The sequence below is a fragment of the Lactuca virosa genome, chromosome 7 (genome assembly GCF_052849685.1).
Source record: "Lactuca virosa cultivar CGN04683 chromosome 7, Lactuca_virosa_CGN04683_v6, whole genome shotgun sequence".
NCBI lineage: Eukaryota > Viridiplantae > Streptophyta > Magnoliopsida > Asterales > Asteraceae > Lactuca > Lactuca virosa.
The window spans coordinates 216,785,320-216,813,188 of NC_136432.1; the positions used below are offsets into that span (position 1 = coordinate 216,785,320).

The following is a 27,869-nucleotide window of genomic DNA, read 5'->3' on the forward strand; positions in this document are numbered from 1 at the left end:
ACCCATATATTTAATTAGTCTCCTTTTGATCACTTAATTAATTCCAAATTAATTCTTGATCAATACTAATTAAATAACCTTATTAATATATTAGAACTTATAATATATTAACCAACCTTAAGTGTTATTTCTCTCATTATAGTCTATCCAAATGCATGATGCCATGCAACCCAAATGGACCATGCCGGGTCGGGTCAAGTCTTACCAATTATAGTTATGGACTTAGACATTAATCCAACAATGTATGGTAGGGACCGGAAGGTCAAGATGATATGGACCGGAAGGTCAAGATGATATGGACCGGAAGGTCAAGAGGTTACGGACCGGAAGGTCGATACGGGTAGGACCGAAAGGTCTACCGGGATTTGGGACGGAAGTCCCTGAGACACATGGATTGGAAGATCCTACAGAGTTTTGGCCTGGAAAGGCGTATATGTGGTATGTGGTATTTTGGGGAACTCACTAAGCATTTATGCTTACAGTTGTTATGATATGTGTTTCAGGTACTAGCGAGGATCGCGGGAAGGCGCCGGCATGATTCGTACACACTTACGGAGTTTATGTTATTGAGATTCTGGGACATGTTTTGTTATGACACAGTGAATACATTATGTTTTATGATTATCGTGTGATTGAAAGTATGATTAAAAAATGAAAAATTGTTTTGAAAAATTACGTCGTTACAAGTTGGTATCAGAGCCTTGGTTTGAGGGATTCGGATGCACCCTCGAGCGTATCTGAACTCAAACTGAGGATTTCGGAAAGTTTTTCATAAAAAGGAACAATTTTTCTAACAAAGTAAAAGATTTTGAGAAAAGTAGAAAGGAGCAGTGCGTACGATCAGCCAACGCCCGAACGGTGATTTCCCAAAATACCCTTACATTATGTGTTATGAGATATGTTATGATATGATATGCATGCTAGAGTAGGCTAGGTATTCATATTAGGAGTAGAGTGGCCTGATTTTGTGATGCCTTAGCCTAGGAAGGATTTTGCTGCTATGTGATGCTGGAGAGCGAGTTGGTAGCGGTGAGGAGCTGATGAGAGGTCTACCGAAGGGTAGCCTGTGCCAGTAAGATATAGAGTACTTATGATCTGGGATCCAAGGAGGAGGACTTAGGGTGAATACTGATGCGGTGTGGACGGTAGTATAGGGCCCGTACTACTGAAGACACCAGAGCAGTGCACACTCTAAGTAAGAATCCTTTGGGTACTAGAGAACAAGTAGGGTTGAGTGATCGAGTGAAAGTATGCTCGAGCGAGTCTCTGATATTATTATGTTGTATTTGAGAGACATCATGGTTGGGACACGTCACAGACCTGAGCCAAGTGGCGTGAGTGACGAGGAGCTTCGTCAGATGATCCACGATGAAGTGGCAGCGACGATTCGAGCCGAGATTCCAGAGATGTTGGGTCTATCAAGACCACATTGATTGAGACTTTTGATGAGCGGTATGCAGCGGTGACTGAGGCTGCGGCTGCTGCAGCTACTGCAGCAGTGGTTGCTGCCAGACCTCAGGGAGGTGACTCGTTGCTTCGAGAGTCAGCAACACGAAGCCACCAGAGTTTGATGGGACGCAGGATCCGATCGTTGCGATGAGATGGATTGCTGATATCGAGGGATGCTTCTGCACGTGTTCATGTCCGGAGCATCTGAGGGTACGGTTCGCGTTGAACCAGCTTCGCTTGGGAGCGAAGGATTAATGGAAGTTCGTGACGGCGAGCTTCACTCTTGCAGAGATTTCAGTAGTGACCTGGGAGAGGTTCACCATCATGTTTAGAGATGAGTATGTTCCCCCTGTGGAGAGGGAACGGTTGGTTCAGGAGTTCTTGACCCTCAAGCAGGGAACTGATTCGGTTACTGTGGTTACTAGGAAGTTTCATGAGAGGGCGATGTTCTGCCCTGAGCAGGTGTCTACTGAGCAGGCACGCATGAGCCGGTATTTGGGCGATTTGAGGAGGGATATACGGGAGTTCGTGTCAAACTCGACTTACCGGACATTTGCTGAGCTTTAGGAAAATGCCCGGAAGAGGGAGATTGAATTGGAGACTCAGGCCAGGGAGGAGGCCGAGTCTCAGAGGTTTGATCGGCGGCCGGCACAGTCTCAGCCGGCAGCCAAGCGGGCAAAGTCCGCAGATACGAGATGTGGAGGCCAGAAGGGCCGCACTTGTGTGAAGTGCGGCAAGGGACATGATGGGGTCTGTCGATCGGGTGCTTGCTACAAATGTGGCAAGGAGGGGCATATCGCCAAGGATTGCCCCAAGGGATTCATGGTTTGCTTTCATTGCAACCAGAATGGCCATCGGAAGGCCGAGTGCCCGCAACTACATCAGGGATCAGAACAGGGATCTGCACCTGCTGCTAGGGTTACCGAGGTTCGGCCAGCAAAGGCCGAGGCACCGAAGGCTCGTGGGAGAGCTTTCCAGTTGTCAGCGGATGAGGTCCGCGCAGCGCCCGATGTTGTGGCTGGTATGTATTCTTTATTGATTTATGATGGGATGAGATATTGTGCTATGCATAGGTACTTTTCTTGTGAGTTCTGTACCTGCCTTAGTGTTATTTGACTCGGGTGCGAGTCGATCATTTGTGTCGATAGCGTTTAGTCGACACATCAGTAGCCGACGAGAGTCGTTGAGACGACCTTTACGAGTTTCCATAACTAACGAGTGAGCGGTGTATGCTACGGATGTGATTCGAGGATGTGTACTCTAGATCTTCGGCGTTGAGTTCCCGATGGATCTGGTCCCGATAGCGATGGGGGACGTATGTGTCATAGTGGGCATGGATTGGTTGAGCCGATTTGGGGCTGTCATAGACTGCGAGCGACAGTTGGTGACGATACGAGACCCCAGTGGGGGAGTACTTACGGTGTACGGCGAGGGTACCCGATGTGGGTCGGCGTTTTGTTCAGCCGCCAGAGCGAGATAGAGTTTGCAGCAGGGCTGCAGCGGGTTTGTAGCCTATGTGATGGACACACGAGAGGCCGCTGGGAGGCCAAGTTCGATGGATGATGTTCCGATAGTGCGTAAGTTCCCGAATGTTTTTCCCGAGGAGTTGTCGGGTGTGCCTCCCGAGAGGCAGGTAGAGTTCCGCATTGATTTGGTTCCGGGGGCAGCGCCTATCGCCAAGGCGCCTTATCGCCTTGCGCCGCCAGAGATGCAGGAGTTATCCTCGCAGCTTCAGGAGCTGCTGGGAAGGGGGTTTATTCGACCGAGTAGCTCGCCATGGGGAGCGTCGATCCTTTTTGTCAAGAAAAAGGATGGTTCACACCGGATGTGTATTGACTACCGGGAGTTGAACAAGTTAACGGTTAAGAACCGTTACCCATTACTGAGGATCGACGATTTGTTCGATCAGTTGCAGGGAGCGTCTTGGTTCTCCAAGATTGATCTGAGGTCTGGATATCATCAGATGAGAGTGCGTGATGAGGATATCCAGAAGACGGCGTTCAGGACTCGTTATGGGCATTACGAGTTCGTGGTGATGCCTTTCGGGCTCACCAATACACCGGCAGCATTCGTGGATCTCATGAACAGAGTGTGTAGACCGATGTTGGATCGTTCGGTGATCGTGTTCATCGACGATATACTGGTGTATTCGAGATCTAGAGAGCAGCACGAGGAGCATCTGTGAGAGATTCTCGGGGTATTGAGGACGGAGAGGCTTTATGCCAAATTCTCCAAGTGCGAGTTCTGGTTACGGGAGGTCCAGTTCTTGGGGCATCTCGCCAACCAGGATGGGATTTTGGACGATCCGGCCAAGATTGAGGAGGTTATGAGTTGGGAGGTGCCGAGATCTCCCACCGAGATCAGGAGTTTTCTGGGATTGGCCGGCTACTATCGGAGATTTATCAGAGGTTGTTGTGATGCTACGGGAAGCCGTAGTACTCACTAGTCAGAGGTTGTTGTGATGCTACGGGAAGCCGTAGTACTCACTAGTCAGAGGTTGTTGTGATGCTACGGGAAGCCGCAGTACTTACTGGTCAGAGGTTGTTGTGATGCTACGGGGAGCCGTAGTACTCACTAGTCAGAGGTTGTTGTGATGCTACGGGAAGCCGTAGTACTCACTAGTCAGAGGTTGTTGTGATGCTACGTGAAGCTGTAGTACTCACTGGTCAGAGGTTGTTGTGATGCTACGGGAAGCCGTAGTACTCACTAGTCAGAGGTTGTTGTGATGCTACGGGAGGCCGTAGTACTCACTAGTTAGAGGTTGTTGTGATGCTACGGGAAGCCGTAGTACTCACTAGTCAGAGGTTGTTATGATGCTACGGGAAGCCGTAGTACTCACTAGTCAGAGGTTGTTGTGATGCTATGGGAAGCCGTAGTACTCGCTAGTCAGAGGTTGTGGTGATACCGCGGGAAGCCGTAGTACTCACCAGTCAATGAGAAGTTGATGTGATGCTATAGGAGAAACGTAGTTCATTCTAGTCAGCGAGAAGTTGTCATTATAAAGTACTCTTTGATCAGAGCATGGTGCAGAAGAGTTTTAGGCATGGGATGGCCCTAATTTATGAGTTTTTGGGCACCTGGTGGTTGGACCAGGGGCGAGACCGGGGTCTCCTCAATGATAGGGAGTCATTATGGTCTGAGTGAGGTGTGGTCATCATAATCCGAAAGAATGGGATAAGTGAGGCACGCATGGGTTACGAGAAATGAGTTCTGAGTTGAGTGCTTCGTTGGGACGAGTGGCTCCCACTCTTGGTTGGACCAAACTCTCGAGTTGAGTTTGGCTCTGGTGGTGCGTTGGATAGGCGAGATGAGATTCTGGATTCTGAGTTCGGTTCCATGTTGAGGAATATTGTTCGTCATATGATGTCTTAGACCTGTATAGGTCAGTACGCAGGTACGGGTGGTACCGCAAGTTGCATGGAACGATGGGTATCAGATGATAGAGGTCGGGGTTGAGTCGATCTCCAGTTGGGAAGGTAGCATTCGCTTAGGGTTAAGCGAACTTCGTGACTTGAGTGTCACTGGGCCGAGGTAGTTGTTGTATGGGAGGAGGTGTCAGACTCCCGTTTGCTGGGAAGAGGTAGGGCAACGCGTGACGGGTATCACTAAGATAGTGCTTCAGACGACAGAGCAGGTACAACAGGTTAGACAGAGGTTACTGACGGCTCAGAGTCGTCAAAAGAGTTATGCGGATCGGCGACAATCCGAGCTGGAGTTCCAAGTGGGGGACTTCGTACTCCTGAAATTATCTCCTTGGAAAGGAGTGATCCGATTCAGGAAGAGGGGCAAGATGGGGCCCGATACATCGGTCCATTCGGGGTGACCGCGAGGGTGGGCAAGGTAGCATATCGGTTGGAGCTACCTGCGGAGTTGAGCCAGATTCATGATACCTTCCACGTGTCTCAGTTGAGGAAGTGTATAGCCGACGAGTCGGCGGTGGTACCACTAGAGGATATTCAGGTGGATGCGAGCCTGGATTATGCTGAGAGGCCAATCGCGATTTTGGATCGAAAGATCAAGGTTCTGAGAAACAAGGAGGTGCCCCTGGTTCAGGTTCAGTGGCAACATCGAAGGGGGTCTGAGCTGACTTGGGAGACAGAGTCAGAGATGCGGGAGCAGCATCCGGAGTTGTTTATAGCATGAGACTTCGAGGGTGAAGTCTGGTTCTAGTGGGGGAGAATTGTAACATCCCGAGATTCAGGTACATCTATTTAACCCTTCTCTTTTGTCAAGTTGTCAAGATTAGTCCCTGAGTGGGAAAAGTTGCAAATGAGTACGCCGGGCGTACTGCAGAGTAGGACGCATACCCTTTAAGGTACGCTGGGCGTACCAAAGTTACGCTGGGCGTAACTGGTCCAGATGCAAACCCTAAATGAGACTTGTGCACTATATAAGGAATGATATGGCCTTATCCTCAGCCACCATTTCGAAGAGAGAAACCCTAAGAGAGCATTTCCTTCGTCCTAAAGCTTGTGTGTGAGGGTTTTGAGCTAAAAATGCCTTTATGTGTTAGTGAAGAAGAAGAGGAGGTTCTTGTGAAGGCTAGAAGTTGGAGTACAAGCTTGGATCTGAGTTCTTCAGAGGAAGGAGCTTCACTTAGAGGTAAAAAGCTCAAAACTTTCCTCTTTATTTTGGGTTGGTGTTTTATGGTCCATTCCTAGGGTTAAAGTCCCAAAGGTGGAGACTTTATGAGCACAAGGGACTCCATGGACCTAGATCTGTCCCATTTCAGTGATATATGTGTTGTAGATCCATAAAAATCCCAACTTGGTCGTCATTAGGGAGTCATGTTTGAGTTATGGGCTTTAAAGTGTTGGAAGTGGAATGATTTGGGTGTTGGTGACTCTTCCAGCCATGCAAAGGCTTAAAGTCACCAACTTTATGGATTAAGAGGCTAAGGGGTAGTCAGATCTGAAAGTTGGACGTGTGTCTTAACTGTTTAAGACCCCAAAAGCTAAGGAGTCTGAAACTGGGAGTTACGATGGGCGTAATCCCAGTACGCGCGGCGTAGGAGGTCGCGTTCCCCGTTTCTGTGAGGTCGCCGGGTACGCCCAGCGTACAGGTTCGGTACGCGCAGCGTAACCCGGAGAGTTGACTTTTGTTGACTTTTAGGGTTTGGTCAAACAATTGGACTTTTGGGACCGTTGAGGGGTAAAATGATCTTTTAGCCTTCTGAGAGTGCTAAGAGAGGGAACAGTCTAGCCTTGAGAGTTGTATTGATTAGAGTGCTTATTCCATGTGATTAGGCGGAGGCTAGAGCAGATTTTACCGAGTTCGAGATTACCGAGTTACCCGAGGTGAGTCTTCTCACTATACTGTACCTGGAAGGGTACCTATGTGTGACCGGAAGGTCTTGTATGATATGATGTATGTGCTATACGCGGTTATGTGATATGGGTGACCGGAAGGTCTTGTATGCTATGATGTATGTGCTATATGCGGTTATGTGATATGGGTAACCGGAAGGTCTTGTATGCTATGAGATGTATGTGCTATATGCGGTTATGTGATATGTATGTGCTATGTATGTTATGTATGGTATGGACCGGAAGGTCAAGATGATATGGATCGGAAGGACAAGATGATATGGACCGGAAGGTCAAGAGGTTACGGACCGGAAGGTCGATACGGGTAGGACCGAAAGGTCTACCGGGATTTGGGACGGAAGTCCCTGAGACACATGGATCGGAAGATCCTACAGAGTTATGGCCTGGAAAGGCGTATGTGTGGTATGTGGTATTTTGGGGAACTCACTAAGCATTTATGCTTACAGTTGTTATGATATGTGTTTCAGGTACTAGCGAGGATCGCGGGAAGGCGCCGACATGATTCGTACACACTTACGGAGTTTATGTTATTGAGATTCTGGGACATGTTTTGTTATGACATAGTGAATACATTATGTTTTATGATTATCGTGTGATTGAAAGTATGATTAAAAAATGAAAAATTGTTTTGAAAAATTACGTCGTTACACCATTTATTATCATATTGCTCGTCACATAGTACCTACAACCAGTGGAAAAATTTAGGTACCCAAGGCTTTTTGGGTCCTTGGAAATTAGACTTCAATTTCGAATGTAATGAAGAACTTTTAACCCAATCACAAACTTTGGTTTTGAGACTATCAATTAAGTTCACATCATCATTTATAGGAACCGAAACGTAAGATTTTGATGGTTTCGGATGTTCACTGACATTACCCTTCGTATTCTGAGTTTGTGATTGTACATTCTTTGCTTTCATTAATGGTTTCCATGCTTTGATTGATATGTTCGAATCCTTAGAAGATGAACTGACGTTTGATGAAGTATTCACATACTTCTCATAGGCTTCGTGAATTTGCTCCTTTGAAAATGTACTCGACTGATACATTTTTCCTTTGCCTTCAAGCCAATGATCAATGTTCTTCCTTGAAGTTATCCCTTTTTCATGTGAAATTTTCAAAGTTTGTTTCTTCATATGATTAGGAAAATTTGGCTTTTGAGGAACAAAATCAACTTTTGGATTGGTTAGAAAAGATTGAGCATAAGATGTATCAACAGTTGATTTAAAATGTTGACGTTGAGAGAATTTTTGAGTTGTATTTGATTTATTTGAAAATTTTCTTGGAAGATTAGTTTCTGAAACTTTCGAAAACTTTGGTTGTTTATTCACTTCAGACCTTGAATGATTTGATTGTGATGAAGGTTGATTATTTGTTGAAAAAGAGGAATTTTTAGCTTTGAAAACATTTTTAGGTGATTGTGATTCAGACAGGTATTTATTTGTTTGAGCGGGATTTTTCTTTTTGTTTGAAAAAGTTGCTGAATCTATTTTTGTCATTTCATCTGACATCTTTTGAGATTCAATAATCTGCCAAAATATTTTCTTCTTAGCTTGTCTTTTTGAAATGTTATTTTCCTTCGAAAATTTGTCAATTTGATCTTTGAATTCCTTGGAGTTTAATTTGACAACATTTTCATTTTCCATTACAACTTGTTTTGAAATCTCTTTTTCAATTTTTGATTTTTCCACCCATTTTCTTTGTGGTTTTTGACGTTGAAAAACATACGAATTCTTTGTTAGATTGTTTTCAACTGTGCTTTGAATTGCAAAGAAACCTTCATCAGTTGTTTTCAAATTATCTTCTTCAACTAACTTCTTTAATTCTGGTTTGATATTCTCAACATTTCCAGTAGTTACGAATACTTGATTTGGAAAAATGACATCATCTGTACACTTAAAATTTGGATAAACCACAGTATTCGTTTCAAGATAGTGAACACCTTGTTCATTCATTACTTTTTCGAACTTTTGTGTATCACCATACACTTGATCAACCACAATTCGAGGAATTTCTTCTTCCTTTGAAGATTTCTTTTTCTTCGAAATTTTCTCTTCATTTTCATCATCGCTATCATCAGTTTGACTATCTCTGATATCCACGAAGTCCAAATCACAAACTTTCGAAGTTGAGGGTATATCAGTTTCTTTCTTAATCATCAAGTACTTAACTTTTTATTTTCCTTTAAATGTTGATGCAACATTAACAATAGACAACTGGGAACAATCAACATCCTCAAGATCACTAATTTCACTAATATTGTCAGAATTATCTTCAATATCGGCAAAATTAGATTGAGAATCAGATGTTGAATTCTCAGTCTTTTTCAAAAATTGAATTTGTTCAGATTTAGTCAAAGTATCATTCACTATGTTAACTAATTCATTCGTATCAAGACATTCATCAATTTTGACAATTCCATATTTATATCTGTCATCAGGAACTTTGTCAAATTCAGCTATTATCTTCTCACAATCATACAGAATATTATCTACCTTAGCTCTTTCGTATGCTAGAAAAGGTAGTAATTTTCTATGTTGCTCTTTACTTATTTCACATGAATGATGTAAATCAGTTAATTTGCCATAAAGTCTCTTAGCAGAATTACAGTATATATGTTTCTTTGTGCTAGTAAAAGTTTGACTTCATTTGATAAAGTATCCCTATCACACATAATATTCGTTATCTGTAGTTCCAAACAATCAACTTTACTTATTTTCATGTCTAATCTCTTTTTGGTCTCTAATAACTCCATGGACAACTTGTTGGCCTCATTGCTAGCAGACACAACAATTGAATCAAAATAAGTAACAGTCTCATCAAAAGATATTAGTTCAGAGTCATAAGCATGTGTAGGAATATTAAAAGATTCGAGAATATTACGTACCTTTGTTGTCATTGGAGATTCGTCTGCTGCCTTGGATACGAAGCATCTTCCTTTCACTTTGAATTCCTCTTCATCTGAGTCCTCCACCATCTTCGCATACATTGCTCCATGTGTTGGATTCCTCATTTCTTCATCGTCTGATCCAGATGACCAGATTTGATAAGTTCCATCCTCCTCCTGTTCACCCTTTGCGACCAGTGATAAATTCTTAGCTTTCACACGAACCTCCTCAAGCCTCTCTGCATAATAAGCCTCATCTTTTACTTTATTCTTCCTGTCATCCTTCTTCCGAAGCATACAATCATTCGCAAGATGATTGGCTCCATTGCAATAATGACAATCTATTCCAACATCACCTTTCAGTTTCTTCTCATTCTTTCCTTTAGACACCTTCAAATCTTTCTTCTCAACCTTCTTTTTCTCCTCAACAACAGTTTTACTCACATCACTTCCTTTTACCTCAGCAAGCTTAGCCTTCGGATTGAACGGTTTTTTGAAAAACTTCTTAACACGATTATTCGAGTAAAATGCTATTGCCTCATCATCCGAATTCATGATGAATCCCTCTTCTTCCTCTAAATCACCATTTTCAGGTTCTTTCTCAGATATCTTGGACACAAGTGCCAATGGACCTCCCAAATTTAGTTTCGATTCCTCAACTATTTCATTAACCTCAATTCCGTATGTCTTCAACTGATTGTACAAATCATTGAGAGTTGATGTATCAAAACTTTGCTGATTCTTCACCATCATACTCACGCTTCTCCATTCTTTTCGAAGACCCATCACAAAGATGAGATTGAATTCCATTGAAGTCCTGGTAATTCCATAGCGGTTGCATCGATAGATTAACTCGTTCAGACGATCATAGTAAACTTCAATTGTTTCACCTTCTTTTTGTCTGAAATCTTTCAGCTCGACCAAACACTGTTTGACTGAATTGATTTTCGTCTTCTCACTTCATTGAAACTTATCTTTCAGATTGTTCCAGATCTCCTTAGCAGTTGTACAACTCCTTACGTAATTATACACAACTGGAGGTAAAGCTCCTCGCAATTCCCTCATACATCTCTTCTCCAGTTTCTTCAGACGATCAGTTTGATTTTCAACACCAGAACTTGCAGAAGATGATCCAATTGCTTGAACATTCACTGGAACATTGACATTTCCAGTGATACATGACCATAATTCTTCATCAAGACCATTCAGATAATCCTGCATACGATCAGCCCACTGATCATAATATTCAGGAATTAGCATTGGAATTTTCGTCGATGATCCTAACAGATGAGAAAACGAGGTCATTGAATTGAGATTGAAGCTCGCCATTGTTGTACGGAAGATGATTTTGAAAATTTTGAAGAAAATTTGAAAATTTGAAAACAAACTAGTTGAATCAAATCGGAATTTCAAGAAGAACACTCGATTCAACAATTCAAATGCAGAATCGAATCACAAACTAAAATCTAGACAAATTTTTCACTATAAAAAAGTGCGGAAACTTTTGAACCAAAAAGTTGATTCAAAAACTTTTTGAATAGGTGAAAATCAGATCACAGATGTGATTCCTGCTCTGATGCCAATTGATGAATCAATGAATCCAGTATAAAACGAATCAGAGTATAGAATGAAGTAAGAATGCGAGATTGAACAACGGATGTAAATATGATCTTGTATCAGCTCTATTATGCTTTCGAATGTTTACAGAGTACAAAGACAGGTCTGTAAAAACTCTTATCTAACTCTAGTAAATATCTCTATTTATAGGGAACAGAAAGCGTACAAAAAATATACTAAGGCATAGACACTTAAGCTTCGAATAAAAGCGCCTTAGTAAAATAGATTACAAAATATTCGAAGAGTGCAAAATACACTTCGACTAATTACAACATTTTGACCCTTACAGACCCAATTTAAATGAAATTGGCACATAAAACCCAATTTAAATAAGGAATATCGTAAATGGGCCATTTTCATCAAAATAACCATTTTAGCCCAAAATTTCCAAAAATGACATAAAAGGCCCACTTTTATCAAGAATGACTCTTTTGACCCAATAAAACCGATAATCACAATAAAGGCCTAATTATGTTAAATATGACATTTTTGGCCCAATATAACCAATAATGACAATGATGGCCCATTTATGTTAAAAATGACATTTTTGGCCCAATATAGCCGAAAATGACAATAATGGCCCATTTATGTTATAAACGACATTTTTAGCCCAATAAACCGTGAGTTGTCAAATAAGGCCCATTTTTATGAAAAATGACACTTTTGGCCCATAAAACCGTGAATATTCAATAGAAGTCCATTTTTATGAAAAATGACACTTTTGGCCCATAAAACCGTGAGTATCCCATAAAAGCCCATTTTTATCCTTATTTGTCAAATATGGCCCCTTTGTACACTTTCTTTAGTTTTCTAGTAACTTTTAACATCGTTTGATCTTTTCCAACATCATAGAAAGTTACATTAAGTAACTTGTTTACTAAAATCTCCAAAAAACTTGGAAGATATTTCGAGTTTAAGAGTATATGACATGGTTTCATAACATATCATCCAACAATTCAAGAAAACATATACACATGCATGCATAAATACTAAGATTAAACACAAAACTAGCTTATATTCTCCCCCAAAAGATAGTAAAACTCGAAAACAAGGGGGTATGAAGCTCACCTTGAGTTTGATCGGTTTTTGGAAGGAGAATGAAGTGAGTTTTCGGTCTTGAGTGTTCCTTTACAAAGAGTTTCGAAACTTGGATGGTTCTAGGAAGCTTGAACACGAAAATGGTGTTGTTAAGGAGTGATCTTAGTGTAAAATGGAAACAAAATATCTTGAGAGTGATAATAGCTTACCAAGTTAGTGGAAACTTGGAAGAACCTCCTTGATGCACACACAATCTTCGAAAATTTGAAGGGAAGGATGAACGAATTTCTTGTGTTCTTGAGAGGAAAGAAGATTAGTGAGTGAATTTTGAAATGAAGAGTGGAGAGGGGTGGAAGGTCTCGGCCGGTTTAAGAGAGGAGAGTGGAGAGATTAATGTGGCTATTACTTACTGGTTAATCACCAAGTTTCCTAGATACGTGATAGACATGTTGCATTGATGTCCTCCATGCAACAATGAGGTGTCACCATTTGGATTAATACCATTCTTTCTTTTTCTTTTTTTAGAAACCGAGAATAAGAGAGGGAGGAAAGAAAAAGAATAGTTTTTGGGCTTGGGTTGATGTGAAACCGAGAACACTATGGCCCAATAAAGATTTTTCAGCCCATGAGGGCCCACATGCGAGTTTGCGGCTCAAAAGGGGTAAGTGAAAGGGTTCTCGGCCCAAATAGAGCCCAATTAAGTCTTAAAATAATTCATCATGGCCCAATAAGGCCCATTAGATGTTTACGACCCAAAACTGTTTTGTGAAGGGTTTTCGGCCCAACTAAGGTGTTCACGGCCCAAAATACTATTGCTTAATGAATTTCGGTCTCAACTAGGGCCCAAATGTGGACTCTTGGCCCAAAAGAGTCAAATCGAAGGTTTATTGGCCCATTAGGGCCCAATAAGAAGAGTTTGGTCCATTAAGAGGTTTGAACCGAGAAGTCAAGGTCAAAACCCAAAGTTGGGTGAATGAAGCTTTTTGGATTAGGTTTAGGGCTTTTATGAGGAAGTTTTGACTGAATTCAAGTTTTTGGATGTATAAACTGATATATCATTGTATTTGGTTCACATACAAACATAGCGTTACATTGTTGCACAAAGACTATCTTGTTCATGAATAGGGAAAAACCTAGCCCTAAAATGCTAGTTGTGACAAGAAATTATGTGAATCCTTAACAGAATGAAACACGGTCATTTTTATTAAGTCATGTAGAAAACACGGTTGTGTTTTCATGTCTGCAACACACCACAGTGCGATTTTTCTCAAAACGGCACTCTACTTTGCATAATTCTCGCGGGTATCTTCCAATTCACTTTGTACCACTTTTATGGGTTATCCCACATGGGTAGAAGGTGTTTTATCATCCAAATACAGCCACTTAGTCCATCAAATGCTCATTGAAACCTTTGAGGTTATAATGATCCTTAAACTTTTAAAATGAAGGTTTAGCTAGACTAGTTTCCAATTGCACATTTAAAACTCATAAAGTTTGTTCCTACTTATTGAATAACCATATATGAACGTTGTTTAGGAAATGAAACCACTACTAGTCTCATTTTAAATACCTAATCTGACTATGGAATCCTCAATTCCATTCCATGTTTCCAAATTACCCTTATGACCAATAACTCCATGTATAAGTCTAGAAATCAAGCAATATTTTATATTTTTGAACTCAAATCATGCCAAGAGTATCCATTCATGATTTTGAACCTTTTTTAATCATAAAATACTCAACTACAAGAGATACCATTGTTTTCATCACATTTTCCCCAAATCCATTCCAATCCAAGCTTATACATGATTCTACCGTCATGGTTGAGTTTAAGCATTCCAATTGGATTTATTGCTACAAAACATCATCTAGGTCATTAAACATCTCTCAATCTTAACATATTAACATGAAATCCCAAAGTTATATTTCTAGGGTTCATGAAGGTTTTCATCCAAATCCTCAAATCCATCAATGGAATGACTGAATTGAGGTTGGGATCATCAAAACTACCCAAGGGAGGTTAGAAACCAATACCCTAATAATTAAATCACATCAAATTCGACATTGGCACTTTACTTACTTAACTAAATCGATTTCTAAGCTAAATGAGGAGGATATATTTACGATGCAAGCCTTGCTTCCTTATCTCATTTGCTTGGTCGCTTATTCCTCACATGGAACGAACCCTAGATGAAAAGGAGAAGGAAAATCACCATTAGTGAGTCTCCAGGATGCAAAAATATGACTGGAAGAGAGAATGAAGAGTGTTTGCATATTATTTCCCATTTTTTGACATTTGGTCTCTCTATTTTAAGTATTTTGCTAGTTTTTACCATTATTTGTATTTTCACAACTTAATCATGTTATTTGACATATCTAAACCATTAAAATCCTTATTTTTTATTTTAATTTAAGTTTTAGGATGTTACATGCTTCCACACAATATATGGGTGGTATGTATGCTTAAAAAAGAAGGGATCGAATAGAGATGTTGATGGTTCGTAATATACGTTTCGATTTAACATTTCGTTGAGAAGTCTGAGGGCATGGGAAACGAAATTGTATGCCACGTGTTGCAAAATGGTCATGATATTGTTATATTCACCCCTATTATCATATTGAAAAGTTTTGACGGTTTTGTTGAATTAGTTTTTGATATAGTTAAAGAAAAAAAGAAATTTGGAAAATACATCGAATTTTTGTTTTAGAGGGAAAACTTAAAGATAATATCAATACTGTCCAAGAAATATAACATAATAACGTAAACTACTAGTACTAGTAATATGAAGTCCATACATCTGAGTGGACAATGCCAAAAATATTAGAAACACAAGTAGAAGACAAATCAAAAGGAAGACTAACCTGTTTTCCAAATTGGCATGATTGACAAATAACATCAATTTTTTCTTATTACATGAAGTGGAGTTTTTAGAAATTAACTATCGTAAGATTTTATTGTCAAGGGGACAAGACGTTGTTGCCAAATGGAATGAATTGTGGAAACATGAACTTGAGGTGTTGAAGGTAGAATTAGGTAGAAAGGGTCATCACTATCACACCGCGTTAATGGTAGTTTTGTCCTGTAATCCTTGGTGGTAAAACCGGTTCTTCAAATACAATACAAAATTTATTTTGACGCCTAAATTTACATATGATAATAAGATTTTCTATTATGGTGGGTGTTGTAAGAATGTTATGAAGATGAAATGGACACTGCAGATTATATAAAGGAAAATAAGACCGACATGTCTTAGTTACATGAATATGGGATCTGTTACCAACAACAAACGAATGAGAATTGTGATTATGACTATGGGATTCAAGAATACATTCGTTTTTATGAACATGTAATCCAGTCATTAGTGTCCGGTTCTTAAAGTGAATAGAGGAAAACATTTGCGGAAGTACGGTGAGTTATTGAGGTCCAAACCAGTCCCAAGATGGTGGTACATTTATGTGTGCTTGCTGATCCGAAGAAGAAGCTACATAGGACATAGTGGCGTAGGCCTAATGTCGTAAGGAAGTTGAGCCAAGTAGACCTTGTGGTTGTTGGTTGTAGTTGTTGGGCCTAGTGGCCCTCTTGCTTGTGGACTGGCGGAGGAATGCAGACCCAACCATATGATTGGGATGTTGCTGTCGTACGCTAGGGTTGTGGCTGGCTATATAATGGATGAACTGTCTGGCCTGATGAGGGCGTTGTCGACGTTCATTCCGACAGTTGGTGTGGCGGTTGGTTTTGTTTCCTTCGATGTCGAGAATGTTGGGTGATGATGAGTTTTCAGAGTGAGAAGGAACTAGTAATATGCGATGTTGCTTAAAGCGGGTCTCCTCCAATGTAAGAATCGACCGAGTCTCGGAAAAAGTGGGGAACAGACTCCAATGACGGATCATCGTGGCAATGTTATCAAATCACAGGGAGAGTCCATTGATGATGTAAATCACGATGTGTTTTTTTTCGATATTTTGGAGTTAGAATCCAAGCTTTCGAGGAGGTCCGCTATGTTTTGAATTTTGGTGCAATAAGAAACGAAGAGATCACCTATGGAAATGGACCATATTTCACTACCGAGTTACATGATGCATGAGTTTTTGTTTTCTCGGAATAACTTCTCAACGTTGAGAAAAATTTGAGGAGCCAGACCCTTGGTTTTGATAACGTTGTTGACAAGGTTTTGAGAAAGAGTCATGTAAAGACAAGTGTATATGACGACGTCCACCTTCTTCCATTGAGGGTAGGTAGATTGAGGTGTAGGATCATCATAAGTTGCATCTATATGATTAAAGGTTTCATAAGCTTCATAATGGGTAGTGAAAACTTCTCGCCAAGTATCATGGTTATGGCATTCAAGATCGAGAAGAATATGGATATGATCCCTGATGTTCGTAATAGAAAAATAATTATGAATAGGAGATGTTGTGGTTGTCATTGTTGTGAAGAATGAAGCTAGACAAGAAAAAGTTTTTAGGGTTTGGGGCCGGTCGTAGAGGAGCCGTGAGGTAGTGATGATAGAAACGGGGAAGAGAAAAAAGAAGAAGAGGAAATTTAGGAAAGAAGTGTAATTTTCTTTGATGCCATATAAAGGAATAATATTCTCAGATGAGATTACACTAGGTTTATATACATGTAAAACTAATAAATATGCCTATTCTATGGATTACATTATTGGCTAAGCTAAATACAAATATAGTGTACACTAACAACATTTTCATACTAATGCTACAACTTTGTTTACATTAAATTGTAACTTTATCTCCAATTGCCACAGAAGAGGATCATGGTCACCCATAAAAGAAAATAAGCAACACTTTTACAAACAAGCGCATGAAGCTAAGTTAGAGTAACAATAATGGAAAGGTATTAAAAAATGAACAAAAAACAATAAACATAACATAACATAACATAAATACTCTCTTTTGATACCTTCCTTAATCCTTTGGCTAATCCAATGACACCCTATAAGTAGTTAACATTTTTTTCCTAGAACGTAACATACACATACTTTTCTTGGGAATAGAAGCCATATGTGTCTTGTCAACAACAACCAGAGAAATTTTTGAATAATAGAGAAACATGGTATTGAGAATAGTATTGAAATTTGGAAAAAAATCCACATATAATAGGAAGATAAAACTCAAATATATCATAAGGGTGCATTAAACTCAAATCTATCATAAGGGTGCATGAAGTGGTGCTTTTTTTGGGGGGTTGGCGGTAGCTGTTGTACCGCCATGGCCACTAATACGAGTCAAAAATGGTACCACTCAAATGGTCGTATACAGCTTGATGAACCCTTGAATCCCAATTGCTCTAATTATGAATGTTTTAAATATTCTTTTGTTTTTTTAATAGAATTTCCTATTATAATTACCTTATATATCCTACCATTTCAAAACCACATCTTTTTTTCTTTCAATTTTATTCCATTTTACTCTATTATCTCTGCATTTCAATTCAAAATATGAAAATGAATATCATTCTTAGGCCCGTTGTGTTCGCAGGATGGTCTGAAATCGATGAAGTGGCGTTGGCTAAAGCATACATTGACATTTTCGAAAATAGGCAGGTTACGCAACATATATCGTCATTTTTTTGGGAATTAGTTTTGGATCATTTGAAGCAGCAGCTTGGGAGTTCGGATCATTCAACACATCAAATTGCTTTCAAATGGGAAGATATACAGTAAGAATTAAGGGATATATACACTAAAGTCCCAATATTTTCATCGATTTGACAAGAAAGTCATAAACTTTATTTTTTTAACAGTAAAGTCCAAATTACCGGCAGTTTTTGACACTTTTACCCTTTTTTCCGGTTAGCCGGTAATTAGGACTTTTTTTGTAAAAAAAATAAAGTTTAGGACTTTCTTGTCAAATCGTCAATTAAGATTTACTGTCAAAAAAATAAAGTTTAGGACATTCTTGTCAAATCGTTGAAAATATTGGGACTTTAGTATATTTTCGTAACCCAAGAACTTTTAATTGTGACTTTTGTTGCGGCACCGCTGTTTTTATTACCATCGTCATCTTTACCTTGGCACAATCACGATCAGGAGAAACATATGTAAAAGAGAGAGCGAGAAAGGGTGAAAAGTCTTGTAAAACTTTCTTCTTGCTTCGCCGCCAAATCTTGAACTAAAAAGTGGTGACAGATTATACACACACAAACAACACATGCCTAGTCAAAAAGGAAACACAACCCTGGTTCTTTCTTTCTTGATTATCTCCATTTTTTTAATGTCGGTTTGTTGAGATTAAAAAAACGATTTAACAAGAAGCAAATGTTAAGGATTTCAATAGGATCTAGCTGACTAAAGTCCCAATATTTTCAATGATTTGACAAGCTATTTTTTTGACAGTAAAGTCCTAATTGACGATTTGACAAGAAAGTCGTAAAGTTTATTTTTTTGACAAAAATGTCCTAATTACCGGCTAACCGGAAAAAAGGGTAAAAGTGTCAAAAACTACCGGTAATTTGGACTTCATTGTTAAAAAAATAAAGTTTAGGACTTTCTTGTCAAATCGATGAAAATATTGAGACTTTAGTGTATATATCCCAACAATTAAAAGAGTTCAATGTTGTTTTCACCTACAAGATGAACACCCGGGAGCTCGGAGTTTCCGACGAAGAAGTTTTAAACGTGACAAAAAGTGAGTATCACGAACAACATAAAATTAAAGATTTTCATTACGAGGCAGCGTGTAATATTTAAAAAAAACGCTTTTCTTTTTTTAGAATTTAAGTATATCTTTTAGTTTTCCGTTTATCGTTTGTAGGCATTACGAGGCAGCGTGTGATGTTTGTAGGCATAATCTGAATCGATCACTACAAGAAAATATGCATTTAATGACACATATTTGTAACGCCCCGATTCTCAGGTATTGTTTAAAAAAGAATTTAATTGGTTTCAAGGCCTACTCGACGAGTTGGTTGCCCTACTCGTCGAGTAGCAGCGGGTTGGTTCGCGTATTTAGTGGCGTACTCACCGAGTCCAAGAAGGGACTCGACGAGCAGGAGCTGGCAGATGAAACCCTAAATCCCGGGGTTTTGCACCTTATTTAAAGAAGCATAAGCCTCCTTTGGCCTCTTTGCAGTCCATTGAGAGTCCAGAAGAACCCTAACTCGAGTGTGTGTGTATTCTTTGGAAATTTTAGCTTGGAGGAAGATTTTTGGTGAGGGAATCTCTTGGGAAGCAAGCTAGTTGAAGCAAGAGCTTGTGGGTTTCAAGTTCTGCATCAGAAAGGGCTTGGAGGTATTAAATCGTTTTTCCCTATGCTACATGTGGTTATGACCTGTTAGATCGGAATCAGGATAGATAATATGTTATGCTCTTATGATCCGTAGGGATTGATATGTCAGTGACCTGCTAGGTCGGTGCTCTAGTTACGAGAGATTGCTATGATTGGTGATCAGTGAGATAGATATGTTTGATGCTTGTATATGCCAGTATATGTTAGTTACGCGCACATGGTTATTTGCTTGTTGCTTGGGTTGAGGCGGTCCTGCTTTGTGCTGAAGGCCAACATACCCTATGAGTGGTCCGGAGAGATTGTAGGCCCACGTGGCGGTCCAGTTACGCCGAAGGCTCGGGACAAATTTAGATAGACTGTAGGCCCTACAGGGCGGTCCAGTCAGGCCGATGGCCTAGTATGCATGTTGTTGATTGTCTGTTACTGATATGGTATTATCAGTGTGGTATTGGTATTTTGGGGGTAGCTCACTAGGCCCTCGGGCTTACAGTTTTCAGTTTATTGTTTCAGGAGATCATGGCAAGGCGAAGGCGTGACCGTACCGCTCCTCATATTTATGATCTGTTTATTAGGACACTCTGATGAATAATGATTGTAATACATTGATAATATGGATTACATATTCCTATAATTTGTAAAGTTTGTAAGTACGTTGAGAAAGTTCTTCACATACTTATTTACTCAAATCAACATCCACCTTGTAATTAACATCGATCCTGGATGAAAATGTAACAACCCTTGGTGACCATAAATATTTTTTTTGGAAACAAGCATATGCAACTAAGCCTAAATGGAGTATTAAGAAACAAGCAATAACCAATAAATATATACTTGAATTGTTCATTACCACATAGAGATTAAGAATTAAGATTTGAGAAAATTAAAACGCCATTGTGAGTTGGAACATACCTCAATGGAAAACCCTAGTTCCAACAACACCTTTCGATTTTGTGGCCCTATATGCACAAATCCTTCGATTTCAGTAAGAGACGAAACCCTAATCCTTCGATTTTGATTTCATGGCCTTGTAAGTAGAAACCCTTCAATTTCAGTAAGAACCGAAAACCCTAGTTCCAACAATAGTTAATTTTGTGGCCATGTCAGCACAAATCGTTCGATTTCATGTGAGAATTGAAGCAATGGGGATTGAACTATGGAAGATATAGGTCGATTAAGGGATGAGAAAAGCCCTAGTTCCTGGATTTTGTGAGGAAGGGACATCTTTGAAGTGTGGTTTAGGAATTATAAGACGACACTTAGACTAAGATGACATGCATATTTCATAAAGTGTATTACGTATTTTTTTTATTATGATACTGAAACATGACATATAAAAATGAGTGTTATGGTGTCATTAAAGGCCTATTTTTTAGTAAGTCTTTTCAAATCATATCTTAGACCACAATTAAGAGCTTAATTCTGCTTGAAAATGGTTAATGGCTCGAAGTCACATTTTAATTAGTCTTAATAAAAGCACTTCACGATGACTTACTACTTTGAGGCTTAAAGTCATAACAGGGCAAAAAGATTGTTAGGAGAATTACCTGAAAATTAGTTCTCATGTGCCAATTAAAAAAAAAAAAACCCCGATGGGAACTCAATATCTCGGTTTGCTCCTACTTACTAATTCGAGATTTTCTTTTAAATTTTTTGTCGTTGGTTTAAATTTGATCATACCTTATGGAAATTGATTTGGCTCGGTGGCCATATGTATTTTTGAACCGCTAATTCGTAATAAGCATGCGTACCATATGAAATATGTGAAATACCGTGTTTATTCATACCTTAATCCTCATTTTAGACGTATTCAATTTATCATGTATGGTATCCTACTATCCGTATTCGTGTCATGTTAACGTTTTTCCTTATGTAATACTGGAATCCTACTACCCGTATTTTGTCTCTCTTGTAAAGACATATTATATTAACGTTTTTCCATATGAAATACGGGAATCGATCGTACAACCCTTATTTTATTCTCGAATTATATTAATGCTTTTCTAGTAGTGTCTACTACTTATCAAAGTAATGGTTGTCCCCATTTCAACCTCTCTGTCCTTTAATTTCTTTTAGATTTTTTGTTGCTTTTGAGTATATCGATCATCATACGTGAGAATCTATGTTTGTCTATGTAGGTTTTGATTAAAATCTTGTTTTGATGGGAGGGTTTTTTTTCTTGATTTTCTTGGTTATCACTTGTTTGACATATTCCATGTATTGATTTTTCCTACATTTATTCTTTGATTGTAGTCCACTACAAGAAATTAGTGTATTACCGGCGACACGCGTCGCCGTTAATAGTAGCGTATGTCGCTGCTAATAGTATTAGTGGCGACGCACACTATTAGCAGCGACACGTAACGCGTAAATTACGTGTCGCCGCTAATGGCGTCACTACTATTGCCCTTATTTCTTGTAGTGTGTTAGAAAACTTGATTCTTCTATATTAGAAAATATGTTTTTTCATCGACTTCGAACACGTGTAAGGAGACTTAACGACATATTACATATCTAAATCAGAGTTAATGCCATGACATTGTGTGTAGCTAGCAAATTGCCGACATCGACATAGCTGCTGACACATCACATATAGATGTTGACATGGGCCTTTATTCATGAATCAAAAGCGTTGATCACTTGAGTTCCATAAACATTATTATGTTTAAAAGAGTTTCCAATTATATTAACGAGAACAACATTTGTATATCCAATCATGATGAAGTGTATAAAATTAATTCGATTTAATCCATTTGAAGAAATTTTTTATAAATTGTTTTAAAGGTATAATAAATATACTGTCCCCTTATTGACATAAAAAATCAAAAACACACTTACCCACTTGTACAAATTATACAGAATACACCAAGCGGAGATAACCGTATAGATTTCATTTATCATGCATACAATGATTTGTGAAACTAGCTAAACGACCCCTTTATAGTCTTTAAATAGGGCCTATATTATTGTTGATTTACTTTAAATAAGGCCGTTAATTAGAAAACCATCTTTCAGAACTCAGAATTGAGGGCAGAGAAGCCAATATATACTAGTTATAAACTTAAGAAATAAGTGCTACTTTAAACGGTTAATAAGTCGAACATACAATATTTCTAGGTGAACATTGATCCTTCTAAATCTACCACATAAAGTCAATGTGTAAAGACGCCACCTTTGACATATGCTTTCCATCGATCCCTTTAGTTGCTTTATAGTTTATAATGAGCATGGAATTTTTTCAAGCACTTGCAGCGCCTCTCTCATTAAAGGTCTCTTCAGTGGGGCAAATGACGCACAACTAAACCCTAACTTAAAACATGTTAAAAGCGAATCTTTTTTCTCGTACACGTCAGCAATAGTAAGCCCATCAACCATCTTTAAAATCTTGGTCTTATTGTCTTCGACGATTGATGAGTCCATGTTCCACTGAGTTAACTCGTTATCCAAGAACACCTTCCCTGAAAGAAGCTCAAGCAGAACGATCCCAAATGAGTAAACATCACATTTCGGGGTCTTCGTTGACTCGGGGGCATGATAAGGGGATGTGTTCCCATGTGAACTGATAGCAAAAGTACTGTTCTTAATCGTTGTTTCTTCATGTGATGAAGTTGATCTCTTGTTTCCATAGTTTCGAGTTGTAAAATTTGTTTTACCTAATATGAGCCATTCTAATCCAAAATCACTAATTACAGGATCCATTTCTGATGTCAGAAGGATGTTGCTTGGCTTTATATTACCATGGACATGTTTCTTGTCGTGAATATAGGATAGTCCCTTTGCAATCCCTTTTGCTATCTTGAGCCGGACATCAAAAGATAAATGGGATGCAGAAGATCCACCCATTTCTGCAATTGATAAAAACAATGAATGTTCGAGAAATCAACAATTTATTACAATTTAACAAGTGCAATCGCTAACAACTTACTATATCTTTAATTATAATTACAGTTGTTTTATCATATGTAACTCTACTCTAAACGATATATTTTTAATGATAAGACTGATGTTGGAGATTGATATTAAAAAAGTTTGCATATATGCAACGTACAAGAGAGTGGGGATGAAAATGTTTGGCATATTATTTGTTTTTTATGTATGGAAAGATAAGGTGAAATTGCAAAAGGCCAATCCTTTGAGAAGTGAGAACCACAAACAGATGCAACAGAGATATTCTTTTTGTTTTCATATAATTGGAGAGAAGCATATAAAAGTATATATATATATATATATATATATATATATATATATATATATATATATATATATATATAGTTGAAAATACATAACTTATGTTCAAAATATAAAATTAAAAAGACTACTTACTGTATATATAACATGAAAATATATCAAAACCAGCAGATGAAAACTGTGGGTTGAAAACTATATCTATCCAATACTTCTCTTTATTTTTGTTAAAACTGATGTATCTCACAAATTAATTTAAAGCCCTAGAACTTAAAACCGAAAATGTGAGATATTTTCTATTTTCAGTTAATCTTTTAATAACACAATATGATTACTTAAGTTTAAAGAAAATGATATAAAATGCAAACATAAAATTATTCTTTTATCTGTGTTCTTGAGTTAGGAAAAAATAAAAATAAAAACTAGACAATTTCTTGTTCTAATTGAATTGTCCAAAAAATAAACAAGTAAACATTTATACAATTATATATTTTTTCAAAATTTCTTCTAATTAAAAAATAAAAACACAGGGTAAACTTTTTTCCTATATTAATTATCATATTGTTTTTGTGTATATTTTTTGCAGGGTGGCAGATAACGGAAACATAAAAAATTTATGCATGTTAGCAGTAGTAAAAGAAACTATGCTAACATGTGAAGAAAAGAATAGAGAAAGGTGACGTACTGTAAGCAGCACCGGCTAAGCTTCCATTGGAGACATAATCGTAGATTACAAGCTTCTCATCTTCACCCCAGTAAAACCCACATATCTTCACCAAATTCCGGTGCCGGAACTTACCAATTACCCTCACTATCTTCTCAAACTCCCTATTCTTCTCCACAGCACTCTCTCCAATCCTCCGAACCGCAAACGCCATTTCTCCCACACCACCACCGCCCACCACCGCCTTGTACATAATGCTTCCACGGCTTGAACCCAATATATACGCCGATGCCTTCAACAACGTCTCCATGTCCAACTCTGTCTCCCCATCCACCATAACCAAACATCTCTCCTTCTCTTTGTTGTTCATGTGATTTTTATTATGATGATTTCTGTTGTCATGGTCACCCTCGGGTTCGGATTCAGTTGCTGTTTCCGATGTTTCTTCTCTGATTATGAAATGCAAGCAGGAGCAAGAAGTTGCAACGCCACCTTTGGGTTCTTCAACATTGATTTCTTTCGTGTTTTGGTTCGTTTTAGTTTTCCGAAAATGGTATGCGTATAAGAAAAGAACAGCGAGAAGCACGATAGCAGCTATATCTCCAATAACAATGGCTGTAATCTTTCCTGGCTTGACTTTCTGGCCGCCGTGAGTATTCGACTGTCTGGTTGTTTTGGGAATGGCTGCAATGGCTGCGGTGGCGGTGGCGGAACCGTCTGATGTAACATTTGTCGGGATTGAGTGTGATGAAGGAACTGTGCACATTTTCTTGAGCGGTTTCCCACACAAATCTAGGTTTCCGGCGAAGTGCTCTTCTTTCTGATTGTATAAAGGTAGCATTTCTGGGATTTGACCCGTTAGAGTGTTGAACGAGAGATCAACGACGGCGTTTGCCGGAATATTCTCTGCAAATGTCAGATACACAGGACCCGAAAGCTTATTGTTCGAGAGATTCAAATACTTCAACCTCCCTCCTCCAAAATCCAAAGGCAAAGTACCATTAAAAAAATTGGAAGATAAATCCAAAACTTCAACAGAATCAAAGCCACCAAGAACACTACCGGAGAAATAATTATTATTCAACGAAACCTGACTTAGTTTCTTCAAAGAACTCAAACTCTTCGGTAACTTCCCGATGAACCCATTATGGGAAAGATTAAGAACCTGAAGACTCTGCAACCCACCTATCAACTCCGGGAGCTCGCCGGAGATGAAGTTAGAAGACAAAGAAAGCGTTTGGAGCTCCGAGCAGTTGAAAAGCGAAATGGGAAGAGTGCCATTGATTGCATTATTGGAGAGGTCGAGAGAACGAAGGTGTTGAAGACGACCAAAATCCTCAGGGATGGAACCCAGAAGGTGAGAGCTTGGGAGTAGCAAACTGGTGACGTAACCGTATTGGGGTGCACAGGTGACGCCGGACCATGAGCATGGGGTGGCATCAGCATGGTTCCAATTTTGGAGAACTGTTGATGGGTGAGAGAGAAGAGAGTTTTTGAAAGAAAGGAGGATGGTTCCATCGGAGTTGAGACCAGAAACAGAAGAAATTAGCACCGGAATGGCGAAGAAGAAGAAGAAGAAGCGGTGAAGGAGAGGAGTTGTACTCATGATGATATGATTGTTGTTAGTCAATTTTCTGCCTCATAAAAATAGAGGCACAAAGATATTTGAAGAGAGAGAGAGAGACTACTCTTTCAAGCTTCAAGCACAAATTAAGGTATATAAAGAGAGAAAGAGAGAGACTACTCCTTCAAGTTTTATTTGTTTCAATTCTAATTTCCATAAGATAAGTAATTCTATATATATATTAAATCTAAAGAAGTTATCACAAGTAACTTTTATGCATTTAGGTTTTTGCCACAAATGTTTAGTGAATTTGACACTTTTAGTCATTCAAGTGAAAACTTTTATAATTTTGTGTTTTGATTAAGTTTTTGTGCTTTTAGGGTTTTGCCACAAATCTTTTGTAACTTTAACACTTTTCGTCCTTGCAGTGAAAAGTTTTATATTTTGGTGTTTTTGCCACAAATCTTTAATGAATTTGACACTTTTCATCCTTATAGTCAAAACTTTTACATTTTGACATAAAAAACACAAAAAACCTCATTTAGAATTTTGCCACTATATTTTCTCAACTTTGGCAACTTTCACATTATTGCCACAATATTTTTGGATTTTCTCCACCAGTGTCTATTCTTTTGGTTGTCGTACACTTTGGACATCTAATTTTAGGGGTTGTCGACTTTCTCTCCTATTTGCGGTGATTTGCACTTTCAGCACGTATTTTTTAAAGTTTGCCGATTTTCCCCATATTACCCCAAAAGCGGCGTAGCCGCGAGTTCTTCGCTAGTTGATATAATGTGACATAGTTGTTTAACGGGGCAATTATTAATCTAGCAAAATTAAATAATTGATTAGTAATTTTTAGCCAAAAATTAGTAAATGTCCAAATATAGCCCACGAAACCGTAGGTTTTATATTCGTCTACTGTTTCGCCAATTCGTCTACTGTTTCGTGTTTTGTCTAATTTTTTTTTTCATTTCTAAGATACAAAACCATAGGTTTTTTAAAACCTACGGTTTCCTCTCGTTTTAGCTACGGTTTCCCAAACCGTAGCCTAGGGTTTTGGGAAAAAAGTACCTTTTTTTTTCTTTTTCAAGTCTACTGTTTTGGGGGTTTAATCTACTGTTTTGTCAAAAAAGCTACGGTTTTATTTTTTTTATACTATTATTATTATTATTATTATTATTATTATTATTATTATTATTATTATTATTATTATTACTATTTGTGATATAGAGTATTAAAAAGAATGTTTATAAGATCCAGAATTATTTTAACATTTATTTTGTTAAAATTTTTTGAGAATTCAAAACAGTAGACTTAAAAAAAAATCGTATTTTTTTCCCAAAACCGTAGCTACAATGAGAGGAAACCGTAGGTTTTAAAAAACTTACGGTTTTGTATCTTAGAAATGAAAAAAATATTCAAAACACAAAACAGTAGACGAATTGGCGAAACAGTAGACAGATTACCACAAAAGAGTAGTCAACGCCCCTTGACCGTAGTCAACTGCTGTTGACCGTAGTCAACTATATGTTGACTACTTTTTTGTGGGCTATTTTTGGCTAATAGGTTTTTTTGGCTATTATTTGATAAGTAATTAGCAATTATTGCTAAATTTGTATTTTCCCCTTGTTTAACTACCAATTACACGAGATTACGCTTTTTATTCCTAGTCTTTTTCATTTGTCTTTAATTGGTAGATTTCATTTTACACAAGAGGTTACCTCTTCTATGTTTTGTTTTTTGATTTTTATGTCATCTCCTCCGCATTGAATTCATATAAGTTCAATGCATTGACACATATATATTTCATTCACTATATAATTTTATCTATTAAACTGTACACTTCATTAAACACATATAAGTTTAATGGATTGACACATGTACATTTCAC

At 38.5% G+C, this 27,869-nt stretch overlaps 1 protein-coding gene across 1 annotated transcript; it reads right to left on the reverse strand.

The window, feature by feature from the left end:
* Window positions 1–22,623: 22,623 nt before the first annotated feature.
* On the reverse strand, window positions 22,624–26,161 carry LOC145124644 (putative LRR receptor-like serine/threonine-protein kinase At4g37250). Its single transcript, XM_079060060.1, has 2 exons — window positions 24,433–26,161; window positions 22,624–23,407 (listed from the first exon to the last, which is right to left on the reverse strand). Exons 1-2 carry the CDS (start codon window positions 26,015–26,017, stop codon window positions 22,779–22,781), a joined length of 2,214 nt encoding a protein of 737 aa, XP_078916186.1. The 5' UTR covers window positions 26,018–26,161; the 3' UTR covers window positions 22,624–22,778.
* Between the last annotated feature and the right edge of the window lie 1,708 nt (window positions 26,162–27,869).

Bases quoted from the DNA above. Each gene is read 5' to 3' on its own strand.
- LOC145124644 (XM_079060060.1), bottom strand. From the start codon at position 26,017: ATGAGTACAACTCCTCTCCTTCACCGCTTCTTCTTCTTCTTCTTCGCC. The intron at 23,408-24,432 runs GTACGTCACCTT...TATCAATTGCAG, and splicing joins CTTAGCCGGTGCTGCTTACA to AAATGGGTGGATCTTCTGCA.